The sequence below is a fragment of the Paramacrobiotus metropolitanus genome, unplaced genomic scaffold, assembly GCF_019649055.1.
Source record: "Paramacrobiotus metropolitanus isolate TYO unplaced genomic scaffold, Prichtersi_v1.0 Parri_scaffold0000017, whole genome shotgun sequence".
In the NCBI taxonomy this organism is placed as follows: domain Eukaryota; kingdom Metazoa; phylum Tardigrada; class Eutardigrada; order Parachela; family Macrobiotidae; genus Paramacrobiotus; species Paramacrobiotus metropolitanus.
In genome coordinates this window covers 695,052-719,206 of record NW_026570237.1, presented here as the reverse complement: position 1 = coordinate 719,206, position 24,155 = coordinate 695,052, and the positions used below count along the sequence as shown (strand labels likewise).

Sequence of the window (24,155 nt, the reverse complement as noted above, 5' to 3'; positions counted from 1 at the left end):
TTATAATAATTTTCAATAAACTAATGTCACGTAATGTTTTGTATATAGGTAATTGAGCGACAGCTCTGATTCACTTTTATGATGTTGCTTCTGTTTACTGATTAATTTGAGCGATATGCTCACCCGTGCTGTCTGATATTATTCTTTTCTACTTGTTTGCCAACAAATACTGCTGTTCTTCACTTCTACTGGGGACATTTATACATTCCTGCATTCATTCAGTACCACTTCCGACGGTACACTTTGCACTTCTGCCTGATTTCTTTCTTAATAACAATTCCCTGCCTCACATTGCCTTTCCGTTCGTTACGTTAATGCATATTATCATATGTTAGCATACCGGCCGGTTTAGCCGTGCCGTGACCTTTAATTACTTTGCTCTGCCATAAATTATGTAGCACTAATATTAATAAATGTATAATAAAATCATAAAAAATTGTATGTGCGTGCGTAGGATATGGAGGCGCTGCGGGACAATCTCCCCTCGGTGAGCAAAATGCACCTCAACCACACGGAACTATCCTCCTGGACGGCATTAGACCAGCTGTAATACCTCCCCTCGTTGACGGACCTCCGCCTCTTGAACACGCCCCTTTGGACGGACTACCCGCTGACCGCACCTCCCATCCAAGAGCGCCCCCTTCTCCCCCACTCTGACCACCCGCCAGCACGTCTTGACCAGTCTGCTTGCGTTAACCCTCTTGAAGGGGACTCCCGTCGACGCCCTGGAGCGAATAGACGCTGAGCGCACCTTTTTGTGGCATTTCCGCGGCGCGGACGTCCATCCGCCCTACCCGCGCTCACGGAGCTGAGGGGAGGGGCGCCTTTGGCGCTGCACGTCCAGGAGGGGCGCCAAAGGCGCCCCTCCTGGACGTGCAGCTAGCGGCGCCGGAGTCCGTGGAGTTCGGAATGAGTTACAGGAGTGTCCAACGACGACCTTTCAAGGTCAAAACAACAATCAAATGGATAATAATTTTACTTAAATACAAAATAGATATTAAAATGAGGAAAATTTGTTTGATTGTAATAAAAATGGCAATAATTAATTTAATGTTAATAAACTAGGTGAACGTGAAGCAGACGGTGGGACAGTTGCGGTAGGAGCTGCAGAAGGTGACGGGGATGAAGATCCGGGTGTTCTACCTGGACGCGGCGCTGGCCGGCGTCGCGGGGATGGAGGAGATGCAGACGAGCGGCGGGCGGTGCACTGACACTGCACTCCATCAATGTCCGTGGCAGCCCGAGATTATTCTGCATCCCACGCAATTCTTGACGCCGGTGCCTTGGATAATCACGGTAGTTTTGCTTTTGCGTTGTGCCGAATTAACCGATCAGTTAGTAGGATTTTTGCACTTAATTTTAACTGTCCGGTTCGGTCCGTACTGTGCAGATTACGGTCATTTCTTTTGAACAGTATGTGAAGCAGTGATAATCTTATCAGTAGAGCGCTTATTGTTTTGCCTCGCGAGTGGTGATGTATCGACTTTGATGTGGCCACCGTTTTGTTGAATTTCTTTAACTGAATTTAGTTTTCAATTCAGTTTTTAATTTTTGTCGGCTGCATCGTCCGCTGAGCAGTATAGTTTCCACTCGGCGGAAATCAGCGGGAATAAAAAGCGTTGGTTTTTTTTATTTTATTAAGTATTTTACAAAAAAGCCATTACTATGTTTTTTATTTTAATTTCTTCATACGTTTTCTCTCCAACAAAACATTAACCGAAAAGAAAAATAGCGAAAAGAAAATACCAAATTTTGAAAAATATATAATTTACAATCAAAAAAATACAACAAATTAGGAAGTAAATGGCCAAAATTAATAGTAATAACGAGCGGAAATAAACCGCGAGTTTATACGGCTCACCAACACGGCGTGTAAAAGACTGCATGTAATTCATTAATTCATCTGCAGCTTGCATAAAATTAACATTTTTTTAATCGATTCAAAGTCCACTACCATTTCGACAAACAACACTTTTCCAGATCCAATTTACGTAACTACCGAAATACTCGACATTTGCCGCGACAAAACGACGTGTAATAAATTCCCAAAAATAGTAAACATTCGAAACACATTAATTGAAAGTGATCAGCCTATTTCTTCCCACACGTACGCGCCCAACGAGCAGGCAGTCGTTCTACCATCCAGTCGTTCTGCCAGAGACATAGCGCCGTACGTGAACAAATAAACATTTCTATTATTCTAATAATTAGAATAATAGAAATATTTATTTGTTCACTGATTATTAGTGTGTGCCATTATTTGTTCACTAATTATTATAAAAACGCGGGTGTAGCATGTGAATTTTCCGCGTAATGCTTTTAAAAGTGTTTATATTTACTTAATTATTTCGTACATCTACGAGAACATAATACAGTATTACACTCACCGAATAGCGCAACCAACGTACGTAAAATGAAGAAACTTTTAGTATTAAGTAACTTGAAGCAAAAATTGACCTATCGGATAGGAGCCGAAAAGTAACTTGTACCAGAAATTATCGTAATCGTTGTCAAACGCATGCATAGGATAGTGAAGAATAAGATAGTGAAGATACATGGTAAACAGTAGTTCACAACCACGTCCATCAAACGTTCTTGGCTTCGAATACCGTTATCAGCGGATCCTCCACAAATTCCCGGTACTTCTCCCGCTCCGCTGTCGTCTTCGCCTGCAGAACAATCGAGTGAAATTTACATTCCCCGAACCCGGCCTCCATAAAGCACTTCTTAATGGTCGGATGCGTGTAATAGTGATTGATCAGCTCCACCCCCGGACTGTCGCCGGTCGCTCCAATGATGACCTTATACGGATCTCCGTCCCGCGGTACATGCCCATTAGCTTCAAACCGCTGCCCCATGGCGTCCATCAGATCCACGACATTCCCGCTACTGAAGCGGTTCTCATTCCCGAACAACTGGACGGTCCGACCGCCCGGCTTCACCACGCTTCGAAGATTTTGGGCGAAACGGGATACCCGCTCCACCGACGGGATATACGGGATCATCCACCCACCGAACACCACATCGAAATACTCGGGCATGCCCAGTTCCTCCAGGCGCTCGCAGTCCTGGGTGAGGTAGGTGATGGAAAGGTCATCGAGGCTGCGGGCCAGCTCAATCATCTGCGGCGAGTAGTCGACGCCGATGACCTCGGCGGCGCCAAGGAGTTTCATCTGGCGGGCGTAGTAGCCCGATCCGCAGGCCATGTCCATGCAGGTTAAATTGCGGAGGTCACCGAGGGCGCGCAAGACGGTCGGCCGCTCGACGACGCGCACCCAGTCGCGCTCTTTCAGTTTGGAGTAGTGCTCGGCTTTATCCGTGTACTGATCCAGTGTACTTTCCATTTTTTATAACAAATTACTTGGAAAAAATTGTCCTGATTATACTGGGAAAAAATGTCACAGATGTCAGCTTGCTTGGCGCTTTTATATACGGCGCGAAATGCCTAATGTGTCTTCCAGTGGAAAGTAATCTGCGGATTTATGCAGCATTAGTCGCGTGAAAGTGCTTAAGAAGATTAATTAATTTTCGGCTTTATATTTTTCATAGACCTGTCAGAATTCGAATGGCGATGATATACTGTTTATGTCGTTAATCAAAGCATACAGGAAAACCAGTCAAAAACTGCGCGAAGCCCGCAGGGTCACCTTTTTTGTCAGTTTTTGTTTACAGCGTTTGCATGCCGGTGTTGAAATGTACAAATTGCAATACAGCGTTACGAATCGACAACATTAACCGCAAACTCGACAATCATACAAAAGCTATCAGAAAACATTATTCCAGAATACTCGCGTCATATATGCCAAAATGTAGTAAAGATATGTAAACAACAAACCGGCCGCGTATCCCGTGCGCTGTCCACTTGTCGCTAAAGGGCACTCGATCACGTCCGGTGCCGGGCGATACACAGAAACAATAAACCCTACAGAGTACTCGTACACATTTCGCTTAATTGGCAGCCTTTGGATAAGAAATCGTAGGTGTTAAATTAATCACGGTATAATGATGCCCGACAAGTGATGATTGACACTTTACGCGCTGGATCGATTGAAGTGTTTAGTCCAATGATTAACACATGATTCCGGGATCATCAAGCAGTGTTTACGGCCTTGTGAAGGTTCAAAATCCAATTATCTTTACCAAGACAATCATTTTACCGATATCAAGTTTTTCTGTGCCGCAGGTCACTGTCAAGTGTTTATTGTCATATTACTAATCGTTTGCCAAAAGCTGAATGTCGATCTTGAAATACTGTAAACGCTGTTTAGACAAGTGGAACACCGCTTGTGCTGCAATATGTATTTAGTTTTCATTATGGTAATATTATTAAGTACGTAATGCGACATTTTAAGTCACGTAAAGTGCATTAAAAACAGCGATAATTGGTTTGCTCAAAATTAGTCCTGTAATAAAATAAATTAGGCATAATATGTTTTTATTGTGCTATTGATACGCAAGTATACAAAGTATGTTTTTATTATCAGAACAATTTATTGCTCACTGTACTTACTTCTGCAGGTGTATTAAACCAAACAGCCGGCCACTGTTCAACACAGCTTTCACTTTTCGTTTTTTTCTACTGCAGAAGCCAAGTATCAGAGCGTATCGCAATTAGATTCAGCAACCTCAAATCAGAAAGTAACTCAAAACACGTTCATGTTCACATGTTTAATAAAAGATTAATTACCATAAATCCATAATAACCATTTAACGAGGTTAACTACGGTTCAGCAAAATATAATTTGGCAGTCGAACTGTATCGTCGAAGAAACTTTAAAACTGCTACGGTGCAACAAATCAGAATGTCTGATTGTGATAAACGTAACACAAGGAACACTACAGTTTTTCCAACTAAACAGTCGCGAAAATATTCATTTATAGCGATGAAGTCAACAAGCTAGACGGCATCATCTAACAGAAGAAATCATTGGTAAAAAATATGCATACTGACTGCATATTCACGCGCCGCTTTGATCGCTGTCCCCTTGATCAGCCGCATGCTTCCGCTGCTCATGCTTATACAAGGACAACTTAGTCATGAAGCCCAGCTGGCAGGGCTCGCAGCGATGCGGGAATTCGGTCCATTTCATGCGCAGCCGCGGCGCCACCCAGCCCGGCGGTCGCTTGTGGCCGGGTTTATGGTATTTCTTCCTGGGCAGTCCCAGGTGGGTCTTCATGTGCAGCTGCAGCCGGTGGGCAGTGCGGAAGACACTCTCGCACACATGACACGTGGTGACGCCCTTAACATCGTGCGCGTCCCGATAGTGGAAGGTCGCCTGCAGGTAGCGACGGAAGGTCTGGTCGCAGGAGGGACAGGGAAACCGGTCATTCTGCGGAACAGCACAGCGTGTATTCGTATAACTATTTAAGAAAAGCTTTTCCAGTTGGTACAGTTTGCCCATCAAGTAAGATAACAGGAGAAAAACAGAAACTAAAAACATTTTTAAAAAAACCCACAAGATTTCGATTAAAACACCTATCTAACAGTAAACGAAATAAAAACGTCGCAACAGGAAGTGAAGTTTTCATGTTTTTACCCCTAGCATTTTCTCAATGTTCAACATTCTCACCGAGGCTTTTTTGAGAAAGAAACTGCTACGTAAAACACAGCAATAAAATTCATGAAATCAAACTACTGTAACCACAAACGCTTTTCTCCCATATCCCTTCATCGATGAATTTTAGAATTTACTGGCTTCTATAAATTATATTCGCTTTGTACGAAGGGTTTTTTCAATTTTTATCCCCGATTTTTTCAATTTTCAATATTTCACAGCCAGGCTTTTTTTAAACCTCCGCATTCCAAATTACCAGTTGTTACCTGCATATGCTCAACGATGTGCTCGCGTAGCTCCGGCCGGGAATACGTCAGCCGGGCGCAGTACAGACACTGCCCGTTCTTGTGCTCTTTGGTGTGATGCCACTGGAAAGTCTTCTCGTCGAAGAAGCGCGCCCCGCACACCTGACAGGGATACTTCCAGTCGGCCGACGCCGTGACTATCTCCTCCACGTGGTTGTAGCGGATGTGCAGTTTGGTCTTGACGGTATAATCGCCGCAGATCATGCAGGGTTTCTTGTCCTCCTCGTTGAAGGAATGCTCGGATAGGTGTTCCAGAAGCGCCGGGAAATTGTCCGCGGAGAAGGGACAAGCCGGGCAGCAGCGCTCGGGCGGTTCCACCGGGGCGGTGGGGTCATGGGCCTTCGGTGAAGCTCCAGAAGGGGTTGACTGGCAAAGTGCTTGTGGCAGTCCGGGCAGAAGTAGCTGTAGAATCCCGTGGATTTGATGAACTGCAGAGCGGTCTGCACTTCTTCCGTGGAAGGACGCTTACCGCGACTCTTACCACGCTTTGGGCAAGAATGCGTCTGCAAAAGGTCGTATTACAGCGTACAAAACACCGCCTTCGAGCGGTGCTACAGGTTTTCTCAAGCCGATTACTTGCGCTAAGTATATGTTACTCTCAACAAATGATCGCTCACGTATTTCAATTTTCTGATGGTATACAATTTCCAAAACTATTACTTACTCTTTTTTTAGCGAAATGCAAAGTAATTGTTTTAAAAATAGTTATTTTACATAGTTCTCACTTTGCTTCTGCCTTTTAAACAGTGACACAGAGATTAGCCAATCAAAAACACAGTTGATCAAACACAGTAGTAGAACGGAGTGGAATCACAGACGCAGTAGAACTGTTTTCTGTACGAGATCAGTGCTATAATTGGCTCATTTATGGGTAAACCTTAAATGTACAGTAAGGACTACGTAAAAACACTTATGTTCGAGAAATGATAGTCTCCTGAAAATTTCTCGAAATATCTGTATATTGTAGCGAACGTGATCGACGGTCGTTGAGAAAATTCGAAGTATGTTCTTTCAGTTTACAAGCAGGGACCGCAACGAACAAACAAAAGTCGACGCCAGTTTCTAGCATGGTGATAAAAGTTTTATCATAAAACTTTCATATTTTATCATTGAAAGGTAAACAAATTCCTCTTACACGGCGAACATGGTTCTGCACCGCCTTCGTCGTGGCAAACACGTAGCCACACGTCTCACAGGGAAACTTCCAATGCTCCTTCACGTACTCGGGATGCCGCAGGCGCATGTGTTCCGCCAGACGATGATGACGGGTATCGGTCTTATGGCCACACAATCTGCACGCCTGATACTTCGCGTTGGGCTGTTCTTCATCGTCCACGGCTTCCTCCGCGGCGTCATTCTTCCTGTTCACCACATCACCCACCAAAACCAACGCCGGCTCCTCGCAGTTGGCGCTCTTCTCCACGGCGTATTCTTCGTAGGTGAACGGCGCGGGCTGGACGGCAATCACCGGCTCGGTCTTACTCAAGGCAGCGAATTCATCCCGAGGGACAACGCCGCCTTTGGGCAGGATCTGGCGGGAAGGATTCATCTTTGTGGCGAACGGAGGAGGAATGCGCGGGATGCGGATACGAACCACCGGCGGCTTCGGTGCCGGGATGGCTACAAGCTGGATAGGCGGTTGGGGAGGGGCCGGTGCAAGCACAGGGACTAAAAGGTCAACGAATCTCTAACGAACCGAACTTGCACATGTACGCCTATGTACGATTAATTCCTTACAATTTTAAGCGTTAAGTACAGTGTTTGTTGTAAAAATAATCGCAGACAATTTTCGTTTTACCGTGTTAGGACAATGTACCCAATCTGCTCATAACTGTATATACTAAGGCTGATGGGGTTATGCAGCGAATAAAACAAATTCATACGATAAGATTGATTTACGTATGAGGTAAATTAAATTAGCCCAAATTTGCGCCAGTTTTATGCGCCAAGAAGTAATCGTCTAACCGATTCCTTCCTAAAGCAGTTATCATCAAACTGCAGAATCAGCGCTAAATTCTATCGTCTATCGCAGAAAGTTGTAGTACATGGTCAATTCAACTGTTTTACTTCCCCAAATAATACAGAAGAGGATTGTTATACCAACCCAATATGTAGATGAAAAACGACTGTAAAGCTGAATTTTTAAAAAAAATTTTCATATCAACTGAAAGATATTAACAACTGAAAACAGTTTACTCCAATTAACCAATCATCACATGAAAGGCAACATGTGTTTTGTAAAACACTCATTCGTCAGACAACGTCTTTTTCGCAGAATTTCACAACGTTAACATATCACAACTACAACATAAATAATACTCGTATATAGACATAAGAGTTTACGGCCAACTTGCAACAGAATGCAAGAGTTGCTTACCGCGTGCTGTGCTAGCGGTCGGCAAGCACACCATAACTTTCACCACATTCTGAACGGGTACCGTCGGGGCAGGATTCATCTGCGGGCCGTTGTAGCCGATGAGTTTCCGGCGAATTTTCCGAGGAATTTCATGAACAGCGGGGACATGATAGGGCTCCACATCCGCCGTGTCAGCATAATTATTCGCATCATCTTGACGATGATCTTGTAATACAGTCGTCTTCCGCAGAGTCGTCTGGTTTACTGATGGGAGAGCTGGAGTGTCTTGTACAATCGCCTTCCGTTGCACCGGCGTCGTAGTCTTAACGGAAGTGTTAACTGGAGTGGATGCTGCATTATCAGGGAATGGGTAATCTGGTGACGGAGGGTTTTCGTCGCACGACGAATCGGATGTTGTTACAAATTCGGGAGATTTAAACTTTGTGCGGAGTCGCTTTGGCTCGTATTTCGACGTTTCCGGTACGGCCCGTTTCAGCGGTGGCTTCGAAGCTGCAACGGCAAATATTCCTTAATCTGAAAACCCTTCAAATGGTTTGAAATAAAAAAAAACTACACCGCTGATCAAATCACTCGAGTAAAGAAAACTTAGCGAAAATATGTATGTTGCAAAACTACAAATGCAAAACAAGCTCCACACAAAAATTCCAAATAATCACTTATTGGTAACCTTTTCAATGATGACATGGACGTATATACAACACCAAGACCGCATAATACGAGTATTTAAAAAAAAAACTTTTATGAAATTAATAAGGCTCGCAAAACCGACAGGAAAGATGTGTCGAGAAAACAAAATCGTCAGAAAATAATGTCTTGCACAGGATTTATAAAATCTCGACAGAGGAAACCATAAAAAACGCGAAACATACCGGCACTCCCGGAACGAAGTGGCGGTACGGCGAAACCGGACATTTCGGCGTAGCTCCTAGAATAGCGCAGCCGCAGCTCTTCGTAGGCAGGGATTTCGCGCATCGTAACGAAGAACACCTGGTTGGCTCGCGCGTACACCGCGACATTGCCTTCTCCTTCGCGGACGGCAAAGCGGACGTATTTCATCCAGTTTACCGTCTGCTCGGATCCCAACTGGAAATAGCGCAGTGCGCCCGCTTCCGATGCACACGCGAACATCAGCGGCGGAACCAGGGTGTCGGAGAGGGGCGCCACCAGCGGGCCGAAGATGGTTTGACTCGGAAGGCGCTCTTTCGTCAAGACTCGCTTATCTGCAAAAATTCACCGATAATATTATGTACTGTATTTTTGCAGAAATATTCATGTCAACCACTAGCAGATAAAGCAATTTTGGAACGGTTCTGCAATAAGATTAAAATTAAGTACTAGGATCAAAATCACGAGGATTTCTGCACTAGGATCTCGAATACATATAACCCATTCGAAACAGCGAATAAAATTTATTTAGGAAATTTCTTTTTAAATTTTTTTAATTATCTACAAAAGTCAAGAATCAACAATAACAGCAGTATGCAGGAATCTGGAATTCACGTTAAAAATAATTCAATAACATTGTTTAACAGCGTTTCTGCGCTAGGATCAAATGTCGCAAATCTATTCAAAACAGTCGACCAAAATTTATTTGCACAGCCAAAACTCTCAGCTTTAAAGTTTAAACCTTTCTAAATTGTAAAAGCTGAAATAAAATTACTATATGATTCTCTTTCAGCTATTTCCATTTATTTATAAAGTCATAAGTTTAAGCTCGGGTTTACTTTATTCGAAATACATTAATAACACCTTCAAGCCTTTGCTGCTTTGCTTATGTAAGATTTGAAAACATATTTAAAAATTAAGCAGTTAAAAAATTACGCAGTCAAACTATTCCAGTAACCTTATGCTCAGACGCTCAATATTGGCGTACCTGACAGGCCATTCCCGCAGACATCCAGATACAGCTGGTTCGGGAGGCTGGATACAGCGTAAGGAATGACGACTGTATCGGAGATGTGCACATTGTGATTCCAACAGGGCTCGTCGTTGTATCGCATGCACTTTTCGCACCCTGCCAACGATACCGTAGAGACTACAGAATAATAACACTGCTACGTAGGGAGCGCCAGATAAAGCACTACCACATACAGATTCTTTCCAGCGGTCTAATTGCTGGGATGGGATGCATCGGTGCGGAGAAAGAAGACATAATGTTCAGTGATTTCAATCCCAGGCAAAGATCTGCAGTGTTAAGACACCCTGCAGCCAGGCAGCTGCTCTTTCCAATTCTAATGCGGAGGCGTCGCAGTTTTTACTGCTGAATACCGATAAAGTGATGGTATGCCATTGGTGGCAGTATATTTTAGCTTTTATTACAAACTAAACCTTGCTTGAAAGTGAAACAGAAACGGGGAAGAAGAAAAACGGACTAAAAAGTGAAAATCCTGAAAAGCCAAGTCAAAGTGAAAGCGTTCTGCAGAATCTACAGCACACTGCCCAGACATCGTAGTCAAAAATAACTGCCGCTTAGGGGGGTTGCCGTTCTTTTCTGCACTTCCAGTTTGATTCCTAGAGTAATTCCTACACAAGATTTTAACTTTCAAGTTTTACTTTTAACGATGGTTTTTTGACTTTTCTTCGCCTTATTCCCTCTCCCCATCTCTGTCCTCGTGTCTTCATCGCCTGGGTGGGTTTCGGCAAAATCCAATCTGCAAAATACAATCTGCAAAACAATTTTGCAGATTGATCCGTGTGTATTAGCTCGGGCATACACGCCACAGTCGGACTATTTATATTAGCAAGAAAATTGTTCATATCGGTCATTTGTGATCTGGATGTTTATATGTTTTGACTTGGTTTTTGCGCTTTACGTACGTTTGCCAGGAACTCTGCCATATATGGGATCTTAATTTTGGAATTCTTTCGACATTTCTGTTGCCTTGACCAGTATGGAGGAACCAAGTGCCGATATGCGGCATACAAGTGATGACTGTGCGTTTATCAGCGACGAAGAATTGTTTTCCTTATCCTGGCTTCAACAGAGCTATTATTTAAAAACTGCACCAGAAGAGCAAGTGAAACGCATCAACGAAAAGCGTAAAGAACTGGATCTGCAAAAGGTACTGACGTCGATTCATAGCATTAAAGTCGACCGACTATCAGAAGTATTTGATTGCAAATCTATACATGATTAACATTATACACAATAATTCTAATTTTGCACAAGTCATAAGTGCACGATGTATGAATGTACGTAAACGGTATGATTTTATTGCAGAAGTTGCAGTACCGTGAGAAGCGCTTAGCGAAAGAGAAACTGGACCGAAAACTGGCAAAGGAAAAGATCGTTAAGGAAAGACAAAATGGTATTTTTGGTAAGTATTGCATAAAGTGTAGAGAAATAGTTAGCTAATTTTAACAGGTTTACCGTTTGCAGATAATGTTGCTCCATTCGAGAAACTTTTTCTGCATCGATCTCACCGCGTTGATACTGCTTATGCGAGAAAAGTGTCGAAATATTTGGTGCGAATTTTCAAGGACGATCCGGAAACGCTGCAGAAAATGTACACAGTCGTGTCGAGCTGGAGACACGTTGGATACCGGTTGTGTTGCATGCGACGACGACCTTTATATCCGAGTGAGGAGTAATTTCCGAGTTTTAGAACCTCGTATTTTGTATAATTTTAGTCTTTTGAGAATAGTTCAGTACCAAAAATAAGTGATCATCCGTACATGATTTGCTTTATTTCAAACTTTTGCTGACCGAAATAATATTAATATTTTAGCACAATAGTCGGGAAATTCCGCTGCATCAAGCAGTCATCAGATCCTTCAGAGGGCCGGGGTTGCAGCTAAGGCAGAGAAAAACGTGTAGTGTGGAAAAAGATGAAATCTGCATCAATCCTTATCACTACGAGCGCAAACGGGATCCCATAATCTACGGAGGGTGTATCTGTGTTGTGTTTGGTTGCAATAATCGCTCGGACAGGTCAACACATGTTTCCTACTTCCGAGTTCCGGATAAAAATGACGCGCGCTACGAAGCTTTTTTTGCATTTTGTGGACGCAAAGATTTGGAAGAATCCGGCTTTCTCACGAGTCACCACATATGCAGTATCCATTTTCGTGATAGTGACATAACGTTCCATGGAAAATACCGGAGGCTGTTGCCAACCGCAGTGCCAACAGTACATCCTGGATCGCCATATTTTACCAAAATTTCTCGGAATACCAGGCGGTGTATTGGTCGATCCACAGCCGAAAAGCATTAAAAGATTATAAAGGAATGAAGAAGTACTGATCTAAATTTGCTGCCGCGGTAGAGATGTTCCCTGAACGGAGGCCGCATTCCCGCGCTGCATTTCTTTGCTCATACGCTGGCGTAAAAAATGTTCATTGTTTACTTCAAATGCATTCGTAAAAGACGACAGTATTTACTTGATGATCTGTCGTTACATGATATATCTGGTATTGCAGACGGTTGTGTTAAGCGGTGCTGTACTCTGTAGATATTTCAGATGTCATAATGTGTCCTACACCACGTTACACTAGATGAATTCACGGCAAACCTATTCTGTTGTCTTGACCGCTTCGAAATTAAAAATACCGGGTACACCTGCACCGATTTGGAGCCAGATGACTCCGATAGCAACAAAAACCGTCCAATTGTGTTTAATGTGCACATTTTTCAAAAAAAATTGTTCCAAGGAACTGTTCGATAAACGAAATCAATGTCTCCAGTATAAAAACACGCAGTCTCATAATATCAGGAAAGAGTACGTGTAAATTACAGGCAGCAGCAACTAGCAAGTACAACTGTGCAAATAACGCACTACACTCGCACTCCCGTCAAAGCGTTGAGAGCATTTAGGAACTAGGTATGTTTGTCCTGCATGTGTTTATTGAACATGATCTGCTTCATGAATCCCAACCGGCAAACTTCGCACTTGAAGGGGAACTCTTCAAACGTCATCCTCCGTCGCGGATCAACGTACTCTTTGGACATTTCCTTCTCTTTGCGCTGCTGCTTCTTCCGTTCCTTCGCTTCTTCATCGGCGTTATGCACCCATTTCCGGTGCTTCCACAGGGAGTGTTTGTTCATCACGGCCCCACAGATATCGCATTCCACACGATCTCGAGCACGAGTCTGTCAGCAAAAACAAAAAAACCGGCGTTTCCAGCCAATGCTAACAAGCAAATTCAAAAATGCACCGCTTTATTACGAATATTCAGTATTTCGCATTTGCTACATGTGTACAAGTTTTTAAAACACCAGATTCAAATTAATTACTGAATAATACAAATATTTCTTAGTAAACACAAATAACGAGTTTTTATAAAATACAGTAGGTAAAAATTAATTACACAGCATTATAAAATTATTTCTTAACTTTAATAATACAAATTAACAAGGCTTTTTAAAAACTGATACAAATTACCTATTTACTACAATTATTTCTTATTTGTTACAAATATCTTTTTACTTACTAACAAGTATACACATGTGTGCGAAATAGTCAGATGTCAAAACAAGCTAAGAACATGGTGTATCAGAGAAAACTGAGAAATTATAACTTATAATTATTATTATTATATAAAAACAATTTTTAGACGTCAGCCAAAAGCAGCCTAACGCAAGCAAATAAAACAAAATTCATTGCACTACCCACCCTTTTTCTTAACTGCCTCTCTTCAGATGATTTCCGTTTCCGCCCGGGGATCGGCGCTCGCTTCACGATAACACCGGGCGTGTGAACCTTCTTATGAAAAGCCAATTTCGCCGCGTTCGAGCACACCATCTGACACACATCGCACACCTTGACCCCCTTGGCGCCATGCACATCCGTATGATGCGCCCGGCACTGCGCATACGTCTCAAAAGTCCTCTCACACCAGAGGCACGGATACTTCCCGTCCTTCTTGTGCTCCTCCATGTGATCCGTCAATTTCGCCGAGGTATAAAATAATTTGGCGCAGTACAGACACTGAAAGCCCTTGTGCACGGTGGTGACGTGCAGTCCCAGGTCTTTCTGATGCATAAACTTCATCCCGCACTCCTCACACACCAGCGGCCAGTCGGCGGAGATGACGGCGAATTCCTGCGTGTGACAGGCGCGGATATGCGTGCCGATCTTGAAGGCGTACTCCCCGCAGAGCAGACAGCATTTCTTCTCGGTGGGCTTGATGGCGTGCTCGGTTGTGTGCTGCACCAGCTCGGAAAAGCTCTTACCGACGAAATCGCACTGGGGACAGATGCGTTGGATGACTGTCAGCGGACTGCTGGCGTCCTGGTGCTGGAATTCATGGAGGTCCAGGAGGGCTTTACTGGGGAAGTGTCGGAGGCAGGGGCGGCAGTAATATGTGAAGAGACCGGTGGTCTTCATGTATTCTATCGCGGTGGACACGGCACTGCTTTCCGGTGCCACGCTGACTGTTCGGTGAGCCTATAAAACCAGAAATAAACTAGGAACACTCACTTTGATGGAAGCGTAACAACATCAAACTGGTAAATGCAATTTATTTCTTGTCTTCTGCGTTGGTAAAATTAGAAGCTAACCAAAAATATTTTGAACAAAATGGAACAGGAAAACACCAAAAACAGCCATGACATGCTTAAACTGCTTATACAGTACAAATTTAGGCGAAGCTGTGTCATGATCATACACAAAATGGGCAAAACCATACCGAAAAACGAAGCAAAAACATGAAACGAAGCTACTAATATCTGTATGAAACAAAATACGGCAAAATAAATTAAATTTATTACGGCCCACTAGTCACGTAAATTTATGTACATGTTTCAAAAAACAACTTTCAAACTTGCAGAAATCCTTACTTAGCATCAGCCTATAAGAACAAAATGAATACAAGTACTTATCAAGTTACTAACAGTAACTTACTATAGTAGCTTAAGTCCAATTAATTATGAGCTTAAAAATGATCGAAAATTCCAACAGGATGTGGAAATTTAAAAAGACAAAACGTTCATTTGCAAAACTAACCGGGTCGCATGCGTACCGTTCTCTGATGAGCGTCCCTCGAGCGTAACGTCGGAAACTTCACTGTACACTGTGCACACTCATATTTAAACTCCTTCTTCGTGAAATCCACATGCACCGTTTGCAAATGCTTCTTCACGTTCGTGAACTCCCGGTTACACAGCGTGCACAAGCCGGACTTAACTTTCTTTTTCTTTTTCGGTGGGTTTTCGTCCATTTCATCGTCATCGTTTCCCTTCTCCAACGGAACCACGACGGTCTCAATAATCGGCAGGACCAATTCCGGCGTCCTCTCGCGGACAGTCTCGGCGTACTGGGCCGAGTAGCCCAGTTTCAGTTCCTCGTTAGCCGGGATATCGCGCGTCGTAATAAAGATCAGTTTGATGCCGCGCATGTACACCGCCACGTTCTCCTCTTGCCGGTTCTGCGAGAAACGAACGAATTTCATCCAGTTACAGAAATAATCGGAATCCAGCTGGTAATAGCCCAGATCGACGGTGGGCTCTTTGCGACATGCGAACGCTGTGGATGCTTGAGATACCGGGGACAGAGGCGCCACTAGCGGGCCGAAGACGGTGTGCGACGCAATGGCATCGCGGGCGAAAATACCGCGCTCTGTTAATAGTCCAAATTAAATACTGTATCCAAAGCGTTTTACACAGCAACCTTAATTATACAATTTAAAAAATTATTCTTTTTTAACACGTGATCGTGAAAATCTTTTCATACAGTACTGAAAACGAACAGGAATACGGTAATGTTTACAAATGCGAAGAAAAACGAATAAGAAGCTTAGAAGCGTACAAATAAAAAACCACAACAAAAAAGGAAATGAAAAAATATCACAAGTAGACTTTGACATTAAAGAAAAAATTCAAATAGAAATTCACCCAAAACTTCGTTCTAGCAAAACATAGCAATAAGTCAGTTATTTCGCGTACCTAAACGAACCTAAACAACTGCCCAAAGGCGCCAAAGCAAACAAGTAAATTATGTAAAATTCATTTTAAAAAATGAAAATATTTCCATGACGAGAAATGAAAATCGAACTAGGAACTCCAACACACAACCTACCACGCAGATAACTGCTAACCCCAAATGCTCACCTGTGCTCCATTCTCCGCAATAGTCCATGTACAAGGCATCAGGCAGGCTGCCCAGGGCGTAGGGTATCACTGGCTTGTCGGGGATATTAGTGGTATGTTTCCAGCAGGGTTCTTGCAGGAAACGATTACAGGGCTTGCAAACTGCCAAAACAACATCGCGGTTGTAAGTTGTGCCTCACCGAATTCAACGTTCGTCATTTACATAACACCGTTAATGGAGCTTACAGAGTTTTTTCAGTGGTTCATGATTTTGCGGAAGCATCCTGAAGCCTGTAACTCAAATCCCTTGGCTGAAGAAACTCGCGAACACTGAGCAATGATCGTGCACGAATTACGGCACAACGGTATGGCGTACCAAATACCTCACCCCCGTAAACCTTAAAACTTAAAACTCAGAACATTAAAACGTAAAACACTAAAACGTAAACGTATGTAAATACTAAAACGTAAACGTAAAACGTAAAACCGTAAACGTAAAACACAATTAAAACTTCAGAATCGTAAACCTCAGAACTCAGAATCGTAGAACTTGAAACTGTAAACTATGAAACATGAAATCGTGGTTTTCGTGGACTTAGACAATTTTAAGCAAAAATAAACAGTAGTTCCACCAACGCCAATCCAATTCCAAAATCACCGCCTAATTCCAATAATTAAGTAGAATTCCATTAACATTATTGGAATTGGCATTGTGGAATTGGAACTCTGAAAAGTGAAAAATTGTCCAAGTCCACGAAAACCACGATTCCATGTTTCATGGTTTACAGTTTCAAGTTCTACGATTCTGATTTCTGAGGTTTACGATTCTGAGTTCTGAGTTTTACGGTATTGTGTTTTACGTTTTACGGTTTTACGTTTTAGTGTTTTACGTTTTACGTTTTAGTGTTTTACGTTTTACGTTTTAGTGTTTTACGTTTGTGTTTTACGTTTGTGTTTTACGTTTTAGTGTTTTAGTGTTTTACATACGTTTTACGTTTTAGTGTTTTACGTTTTAATGTTCTGAGTTTTAAGTTTTAAGGTTTACGGGGGGTGAGGTATTTGGTACGCCATACAACGGAATCCATTTCCTACTTCAATCATCAAACGACAACATGATCACAAATAGAATCCATGCGCTAAATTTAAATACCAAAAATTTACAATCAGACATCAAAATCAAACGACAAATCGAAACACACGATAAATTGCAAACTATGAACAACAGAATGAAAGCAGAATAACGAGAAAACCAGAACCGGAACTGGCTTTAAACTTGAAGTGAGCCAGCTCCTCTAGGATGTGGTTACGTATTTTGATTCTCTTGAGCGGCCGTTCATTGTCCGACATTACAAAGACTTGGTAATTCAGCGGAAACAGTCATAATCTTATAACTCATTGAAGAACAGGCTTAAAAGTTGATTTTAAATAGTTTTAATTTTGAAAGAAGTGAATCTTGTGAATTGTTTCGGGGAAGCCTTCTGCTTCACGTCGGCAGTTTTATACCGGATGTTGGAGTCTCAAGCGCTACCACCCTCAGGCAGGGCATGCCTCGATACAGAAGCTCTTACAATCAGTCGTGACTGGTCGCGCTCTGCATTTTTGTAAACAAGAGTCAAGACATCATTTCAGTGATTCAACTTTCACTTTTCTGTACTCATCCTATTTGTTCAGTTTTTAAATTTATAAATTTCAACCACTCATCATATCAGCCATGTCCCAGAGTCCAGAGTCATCGGCCAAGACAGATGAGCCAGCTAGCGCTGCGGGGATCAGCAGTCGCATCAAGGCATCGTTGACGAGTGGAATGTTGAGCGATGTCTCGTTTACCGTGGGTCGTCAGCACGGCGAAGTGAAGACATTCCCTGCTCACAAGTACGCGCCCCAGCCACGAAAACTGCCGAGCAAGCACGGGTGTTGTTTTGCAGATACATTCTGGGCATCAGCAGCGAAGTGTTTCGCACCATGTTTTATGGAAGCTGGGCAGGGATTGGGGATCAGTCGGTCGTGGATATTCCCGAGATCCATCCGGATGCCTTTGCCAACATGCTCAGGTGGGCATTTTATCGTTTGTAGGGCAAACACTCGTTTTCGCAGTGCGATAAAAAGGCTAAGAACTTATCAGCTTTGAAGAAATTTTGTACTGTGATAATTTAAACAAAGTAGCAGACCACTTGCAAATTTCTTTATTTTGCTAAAACTACTGGTACTGTACAGTATAAGCGAGTTTTGCGCGTAAGCATGATAAGGTGATCAGATACTGTATGTTATTACGGTAATGTCCTAATAAGCAAGTTGCGTTTCTAGCATAAAGAATGTAATTATTATTTTGATTTTTGATGTCTGAATAAGCGATAGTAATGTATTTTAAATATTATAAAATTAATGTTAAAAAACGGAGCTGTGCAGCGCGGTATCAGGAGACAGGAGTACTGTACGTGCGGTATGGCGGTATGGCTGTTTTGACCATTCGGAGAGTAGACTGATAAGCCCCGGATCGCGATGACACACGTTACCAGTCGTAACTGTATCTGCTGCGCATTATGCTAAAAAAAACCAAGTGGCGTTAGAAAGATACGGGAACGTCTGATGAGTCTTCGCATTTTTAAACAGTGTGGCGCACTGTGCGTCGTGCCAGCGATTATGGTCAACAATAAGGAAACAAGTTCCTATTCGTTTGTTAAATAATAATGTAACGAGTTTCCACTGACTACTGTTCCACTTGCAGTTACATGTACACCGACCGTGTGGAGAATCTGAATGCGGAAAACGTTTTCCCGACCATGTATTGTGCGGACAAGTATGACTTACCGTCGCTAGTGGATTTGTGCTGGGATCTGGTTCGAAGTCAGCTGAACACCGACACATGCGCCATGTTTTTGGACAGTGTCAGTAGCGAATTTTAGATTTCACAAAACAAGTTCCGTGCAGTTCGACTTGCGGGTAGAAGTTGGCGTTACGGGTCGATTTACGTCCGTTCGCGACGTAAGGCGCCGTAACCTAACGTCGTTGGCTGACGCGTAAAAACTATCTGCCTTGCGTGGATCTGTGCAACGGCTCAGCCGTATGGCTGAACGACAAGCCAGCGTATGCTGCCTGTGGATCTTTTTTATGTGCTCTAACCGCCTCCCCGAGAGCAGGTTGGTCACGCTCTCGGCACTCTCGACTCGATTTATTTTTCAGCTGTACGTCACTGCAAGTATGCATCCGTACAAGCATTTTAAGCGCTGTTCAATCTGGTAACGTACTGTTTATGTGACGCAGTAGTTTCTAGTGGACGGAGCCTGAACCATGTGAAATCTAAAATTCCCTAGTGGCTCTGCAGTGACATGCTGTACACTCTGCATTATTGGTGTGATGCGGTTGACGATTATGTCCTGTAGGCACTATGTTTTGGTCCTGCTGACATTGTCAACCGTTGCCTGGATGTCGTGGATGCGTCCACTGACGACGTTCTGCAGTCCGAACATTTCAGCGACATCTCGCAGAACACTTTGATGACCATACTGCTGCAGGCTGCACGTAACCGTCGTAACCGTCGTGCTACCGCGAACGTTGTTTATGCTGCTGTGGAAAAGTAAGTACCGTAAAATCCGATATTAACGCCCTGGGCGTTTATTTTTTCGAGAGGCTCGGGAGGGGGCGTTTAAAACCGCAGGGGGCGTTTATTACGGGGGGGCGTCTAATTTTTCAAAGGAATAACACGCTCATGATGTGTCAGTTTAAACGAGGTTATTATGTATGAACATTAAAGGAATAATTCAGAAACCAAGACATTAGTTAGAAAATCATGGTTTAAGAGTGTGCATTAGTTAAATTAGCAAGATGTACCACAAAGACCGTACCGACAACACACTAAAAAAGGGCGGCGCCGCAAATTATTAGACGCCCCGGGGCGATAATTTCGGGGGGGGGGGGCGTTAATATCGGATTTTACGGTATGTCGGTCAATCAGGCCCGTGCCACTGGTTGATTATTCTGCTACCATAAAAATAAAATATCTAAATAAAAAATAAACATAAACAGCAACATAACAAATATTTTTTTGTACGCTCTGCAGCCGTGACTAAATCAGAATAGTTAAAATCCTTTTGTCAAACGTGCTTAGTTTTTCTGTCTGTAGATGGGCCGTGGCGGCTTGTCAGGACAAGGGTCTGGAGCCTTCCGGTGCTAATCGACGGGAAGTGTTGGGCGCTGCTCTTAACTTTGTCCCTTTCACCATGCTGACCGGTCCTGAATTATCTAACGGCCCCGCCCAGGTTGGTCAGCTTGCCGGTCCCCACCATTTCTTTAATGTGGTAATGATGTATGAACAACGTCAACGTATTTTTACAGACCGGGTTACTGCTTGCCACCGAGCTATTGGGAGTTTTTGTGTACATATTCTCGGAAACCGCATCGGCTCTTCCGCCTCATGAACGATCTCAAATACCGTTGGAGTTCACTAAGAAAAAAGGGTCGCTTGTAAGCTTTTTTGAGTGTACCGTTACTGGTCGGTTATCGGTCCTGGGAAAAGCGATTTGTGCGTGAAATGATCTCATCAATTTTAGTCAGACGATGAAAACGAACGGGATAATCTACAGGACGGCCCGTGCTCTTCTGATCGGGAGGAAGAGGACACGGAAGAGTCTGAGGAAGAAGAAGAAATACCGCTGGATGTGCTGTTTGAGTCGGATCTGGTAACGGATGAAGAGGATGATGATGATTACGAGCCGCAAGAGGAAAGTGACGATGACAGTGACAGGTATGTTATGTTTTAGCTTTCTTTTCGATGTAAAGCGGTACATTTGCAACAATTTCTTGTGCATTACGCGAAACGCGTACGGTTTGGCCCACGCGAAACAGTAAAGCTAGATTTTTTTCAACTTGAAATTAAATCATCAATAAACATGTCCTGAATTTCTTGTCACGACAGACTGAGCAAATTCAGCGAAGACCACTGAAAATGTTAACAGGTACTTTAATCTGATAGATGTGCTTTTGGCTTTGTAGTAGTGATTCAATGGACGAATGGAAAGATGAAGAAGGGGAAGAATAATTTTTCAAACGGCGGATTCCATGAAAGTCTGAAGAATTCTCAGCTTTTTTCTGAGCTTGCCACGAAGACCAACATGACTTAGTTTTTTCCCTGTGGAAGAGTTTGTGGTAATATTGTCTTTCTGATGTTTTAATTTTTTATCTATGTGTATGCTTATTTGCCATTGTATGTATATTGTCTTGTGATTAATTTTTCATATTATAGAAACTTTTTTCAGTTTTGATGGCTTAGGCATTAATCTTTTCACAGCATTTATCGCCAGCGATAACAGCTTGAACACGGTTGCAAATAAAAACACACGCTTGCAAATAAAAAATTACGCCATCCGCTTAGAAACGTGCTATCTGAAAGGAGCGTTTACAGAATTATTAGAAAACCGGCCGATTTTTGAAGGAAATATTGGTCATTAACACATCATAATGCTGTCTGAAATTCTCACTGCTTTCTTGTGCTGTCGTCCACTGCACATGGCGTCCACCACCCTGCTCCAGCGAACTTACACTCTTCTTCGTTCCGAACAGTCCCAGCTCGGTTGGATCGATCTGTAGCGACGAAAACCAGCCCACTAAGCTGGCCACGCCCTTCAGTCCGCGCATAATCAACTGCGCCAGGGTCATATTGCTGTCGTCGCCGGTGTTCGCCCACGATGACCATTCATCTATACCGTCCTGCTTCCGCCCAGTGCGATCCACCCGGGAACTACTGGATGACGATGACCATTGCGTACCGCGATTACTTGAATCAACGGAAACGGGATTGATTTGAACAGGCGACCCCGAATTTCGCCCACTGGAAGTTTGTAATAAACCGGAAGTCTGGGATAAACCAGAGCCGGAAGTTTGTGATAAACCAGAAGTTTGGGATAAACTGGAGCCGGAATTTTGGCGTAAACCCGAGCCGGAAGTTTGAGATAAACCGAAGCCGGAATTTTGGCGTAAACCGGAGCCGGAAGTTTGGGATGAACCGAAGCCGAAAGTTTGTGATAAACCGGAACTGCTGGATTGTGGAACACGACTGTTAGAAGCAGATACTACGGGATTCAGATCCATGTAGTCTTGTGAATCCTGTTCATCGGAAGATGAAAAGTCACTGGATGATTGCACCACCTGACTGTTCGAAACGACCGCCACCGGGGTGCTGGCAACCGTGTTTCGTCCACCGGAAGTGACTGATAACCCGGAAGAAGAAGACAGCGATGGTGACCTTTGGTTGCCGACCGGCATCCTTCCACCGGAACCTCGGAAGCCTTGCTGCGTTTGCCCGAATGATTGCGAATTCCAGTTCGATCCGTCAGAACTCGTACTAATCGAGGTGCTGCTGCCTTGACCCCGGGGAAGACCCAACGGATCACCGCTGCCGAACTGCACGCGCACCAATCCGGAGTCCCAGTTATCAGATCCGCGGCGAGTGTTGGCGTTGGTCACGATCGTGCCGTTACTCTGAGAGCTCCATGTGACGGTGCCGGCTGGGAGTGGCATGAAGCCGCTGCTGCTGGGACTGGGCATGGGCATGCCCGGTGGGGATATCCAGATGCCGGGCTGTTCCGAGCTGTTCTCTGACCACAGGGAGTCGCGGTGGGATGCTGGGAGGACGGTCAGTTTGCGGCTGATTTTGTACATGTGCTTCTGCACTTCGCCGGTGGTGATGTCGGGATCCACGGCGCCCACCGCGAAGATGCCATTGATGGCCCGGCCCTGTATCCGACAATTATTTAGATGATAGTAATGCGGTAATTATAATTTACAAGGATTGTAAAGACTCAGACATGCATATTTCTTTAGTTGCTCAATAATCAACTGCCGAATTCGTGGTAAAGCTGTTTATTAAAGTTGCTATGTAGTTGGTAACTTGCTACTGTAGAATAAAATTAATCATTAAATTTTGTATAAGGATAATACTCGCAAGTTTTTTATTATACTGAAACTACGCTACACGTCCCACATTAGTGACCATACATGTACCATTATACTAACTTTCGGCTTGATTACATTTTCAACGCATTTTGACCTACCGTAATTCGAATATCCTTTGGATCCATCGTATTGAGCTTCCTCGCCGCCGTAATCCATGTATGCGTCCCATTCTCTCTCCCGGAAATCAGCACCCAGTCCTGCTGTTCATCACTGGTCAGATTCACGCGCTGTCGGGTCTCATCCACTGCAATATTCCGATCCTACCCGGCATAACATGTATAGTACGGCTGGCATTACGCATTGCGCAAACATCAATAAAATGCCGGTAGTGCATACCTGTGCATAGCAGTGTGCTCCGTTGACATCATCATCACACCACGCAAACAGCACATCCGCCTTGTCCATCCCCCCATCCGGTGAGATGCCAAAGGCCAGCCAGCCGGTAGTCTGCCCCAGCAGGTCCATCCACAGATGCGTGGAATTGAATTCCATCGGCCGGACAGTACCGGGTGATTGTGCTCGGCATCATTGCAGCGCAGCAGCACCACCCACTCTTCCCGCCCGGTCCACTGCAAAGCGTTGCGGTTGGAGCGATCCTGGACTAGCGCCTTTTGATCCACGGTCAGCGCTTTCCGGCTAGTGTCCATGGTTATTTCCGGTAGGACTGGGAGACGTTCAGCACTTTACCCGCAGTAACACATACATATAAAACCAATGTATATACAAAAATTAATGTCTTCATTTTGAGCTATGGAAATTTCGTTTTGGTTGACTGAGTAAAGCAATAAGTGATTATTCTGTACATAGCTTCCCTAACTATTTATGCAAGTGCATGTGTCGTACCTACCGATCGGCAACGAAATATTGCTAACGTTTTTTCGATTTGACGCGGAGCAACATCGGAATGCCTGTATTGCAGTATTGCATTTATGACTGTCAGTGGC

At 43.7% G+C, this 24,155-nt stretch overlaps 6 protein-coding genes across 7 annotated transcripts; 2 read left to right on the top strand and 4 right to left on the bottom strand.

Annotated features, from left to right (window-relative positions):
- Positions 1–2,585: 2,585 nt before the first annotated feature.
- LOC129585534 (uncharacterized protein HI_0912-like) lies at positions 2,586–3,344 on the bottom strand. Its single transcript, XM_055478249.1, has one exon. The coding sequence runs from the start codon at positions 3,342–3,344 to the stop codon at positions 2,586–2,588; it is 759 nt and encodes a 252-aa protein (XP_055334224.1).
- A 2,581-nt stretch (positions 3,345–5,925) lies between these two features.
- Positions 5,926–10,620, bottom strand: LOC129585588 (PR domain zinc finger protein 1-like). The gene is made up of 6 exons (XM_055478328.1): positions 10,329–10,620; positions 10,111–10,251; positions 9,107–9,457; positions 8,238–8,726; positions 6,996–7,528; positions 5,926–6,363 (listed from the first exon to the last, which is right to left on the bottom strand). Exons 1-6 carry the CDS (start codon positions 10,387–10,389, stop codon positions 6,061–6,063), a joined length of 1,878 nt encoding a protein of 625 aa, XP_055334303.1. The 5' UTR covers positions 10,390–10,620; the 3' UTR covers positions 5,926–6,060.
- Positions 10,621–10,796: 176 nt separating this feature from the next.
- Positions 10,797–12,785, top strand: LOC129585612 (uncharacterized). Its single transcript, XM_055478362.1, has 4 exons — positions 10,797–11,299; positions 11,458–11,554; positions 11,617–11,817; positions 11,966–12,785. Exons 1-4 carry the CDS (start codon positions 11,129–11,131, stop codon positions 11,971–11,973), a joined length of 477 nt encoding a protein of 158 aa, XP_055334337.1. The 5' UTR covers positions 10,797–11,128; the 3' UTR covers positions 11,974–12,785.
- Positions 12,786–12,843: 58 nt separating this feature from the next.
- Positions 12,844–17,462, bottom strand: LOC129585587 (PR domain zinc finger protein 10-like). Its single transcript, XM_055478327.1, has 6 exons — positions 17,342–17,462; positions 16,510–16,629; positions 16,285–16,425; positions 15,198–15,793; positions 13,850–14,623; positions 12,844–13,326 (listed from the first exon to the last, which is right to left on the bottom strand). The coding sequence occupies exons 2-6, from the start codon at positions 16,544–16,546 to the stop codon at positions 13,054–13,056; spliced, it is 1,821 nt and encodes a 606-aa protein (XP_055334302.1). The 5' UTR covers positions 16,547–16,629; positions 17,342–17,462; the 3' UTR covers positions 12,844–13,053.
- A 374-nt stretch (positions 17,463–17,836) lies between these two features.
- Positions 17,837–21,597, top strand: LOC129585610 (BTB/POZ domain-containing protein 6-like). Of its 2 annotated transcripts, XM_055478359.1 has the most exons (9): positions 17,837–17,864; positions 17,935–18,135; positions 18,189–18,314; positions 18,989–19,148; positions 19,644–19,837; positions 20,384–20,519; positions 20,596–20,724; positions 20,811–21,004; positions 21,253–21,597. In XM_055478359.1, the coding sequence occupies exons 2-9, from the start codon at positions 17,975–17,977 to the stop codon at positions 21,296–21,298; spliced, it is 1,146 nt and encodes a 381-aa protein (XP_055334334.1). In that variant the 5' UTR covers positions 17,837–17,864; positions 17,935–17,974; the 3' UTR covers positions 21,299–21,597. The 2 variants fall into 2 exon arrangements, with proteins under 2 accessions (XP_055334334.1, XP_055334335.1); XM_055478360.1 differs by lacking the exon at positions 17,837–17,864 and having other exon boundaries at positions 17,896–18,135; positions 21,256–21,597.
- Positions 21,598–21,666: 69 nt separating this feature from the next.
- LOC129585533 (uncharacterized) lies at positions 21,667–23,937 on the bottom strand. The gene is made up of 3 exons (XM_055478248.1): positions 23,548–23,937; positions 23,310–23,471; positions 21,667–22,992 (listed from the first exon to the last, which is right to left on the bottom strand). Exons 1-3 carry the CDS (start codon positions 23,701–23,703, stop codon positions 21,667–21,669), a joined length of 1,644 nt encoding a protein of 547 aa, XP_055334223.1. The 5' UTR covers positions 23,704–23,937.
- Positions 23,938–24,155: the final 218 nt, after the last annotated feature.

Coding starts and splice junctions, on each gene's coding strand:
- LOC129585534 (XM_055478249.1), bottom strand. CDS start 3,344: ATGGAAAGTACACTGGATCAGTACACGGATAAAGCCGAGCACTACTCC.
- LOC129585588 (XM_055478328.1), bottom strand. CDS start 10,389: ATGTCTTCTTTCTCCGCACCGATGCATCCCATCCCAGCAATTAGACCG. Junction 8,727..9,106: donor ACTTCGTTCCGGGAGTGCCG/GTATGTTTCGCG, acceptor TTGCCGTTGCAG/CTTCGAAGCCACCGCTGAAA. Junction 6,364..6,995: donor TGCAGAACCATGTTCGCCGT/GTAAGAGGAATT, acceptor GACCTTTTGCAG/ACGCATTCTTGCCCAAAGCG.
- LOC129585612 (XM_055478362.1), top strand. CDS start 11,129: ATGGAGGAACCAAGTGCCGATATGCGGCATACAAGTGATGACTGTGCG. Junction 11,300..11,457: donor AAGAACTGGATCTGCAAAAG/GTACTGACGTCG, acceptor ATTTTATTGCAG/AAGTTGCAGTACCGTGAGAA. Junction 11,555..11,616: donor AAGACAAAATGGTATTTTTG/GTAAGTATTGCA, acceptor TACCGTTTGCAG/ATAATGTTGCTCCATTCGAG.
- LOC129585587 (XM_055478327.1), bottom strand. CDS start 16,546: ATGCTTCCGCAAAATCATGAACCACTGAAAAAACTCT. Junction 16,426..16,509: donor TGAACCACTGAAAAAACTCT/GTAAGCTCCATT, acceptor TTGTTTTGGCAG/TTTGCAAGCCCTGTAATCGT. Junction 14,624..15,197: donor GGGACGCTCATCAGAGAACG/GTACGCATGCGA, acceptor CTGGTTTTATAG/GCTCACCGAACAGTCAGCGT.
- LOC129585610 (XM_055478359.1), top strand. CDS start 17,975: ATGTCCCAGAGTCCAGAGTCATCGGCCAAGACAGATGAGCCAGCTAGC. Junction 20,520..20,595: donor TATCTAACGGCCCCGCCCAG/GTTGGTCAGCTT, acceptor GTATTTTTACAG/ACCGGGTTACTGCTTGCCAC. Junction 20,725..20,810: donor CTAAGAAAAAAGGGTCGCTT/GTAAGCTTTTTT, acceptor CATCAATTTTAG/TCAGACGATGAAAACGAACG.
- LOC129585533 (XM_055478248.1), bottom strand. CDS start 23,703: ATGGAATTCAATTCCACGCATCTGTGGATGGACCTGCTGGGGCAGACT. Junction 23,472..23,547: donor GAGCACACTGCTATGCACAG/GTATGCACTACC, acceptor TATGCCGGGTAG/GATCGGAATATTGCAGTGGA. Junction 22,993..23,309: donor CAAAGGATATTCGAATTACG/GTAGGTCAAAAT, acceptor TGTCGGATACAG/GGCCGGGCCATCAATGGCAT.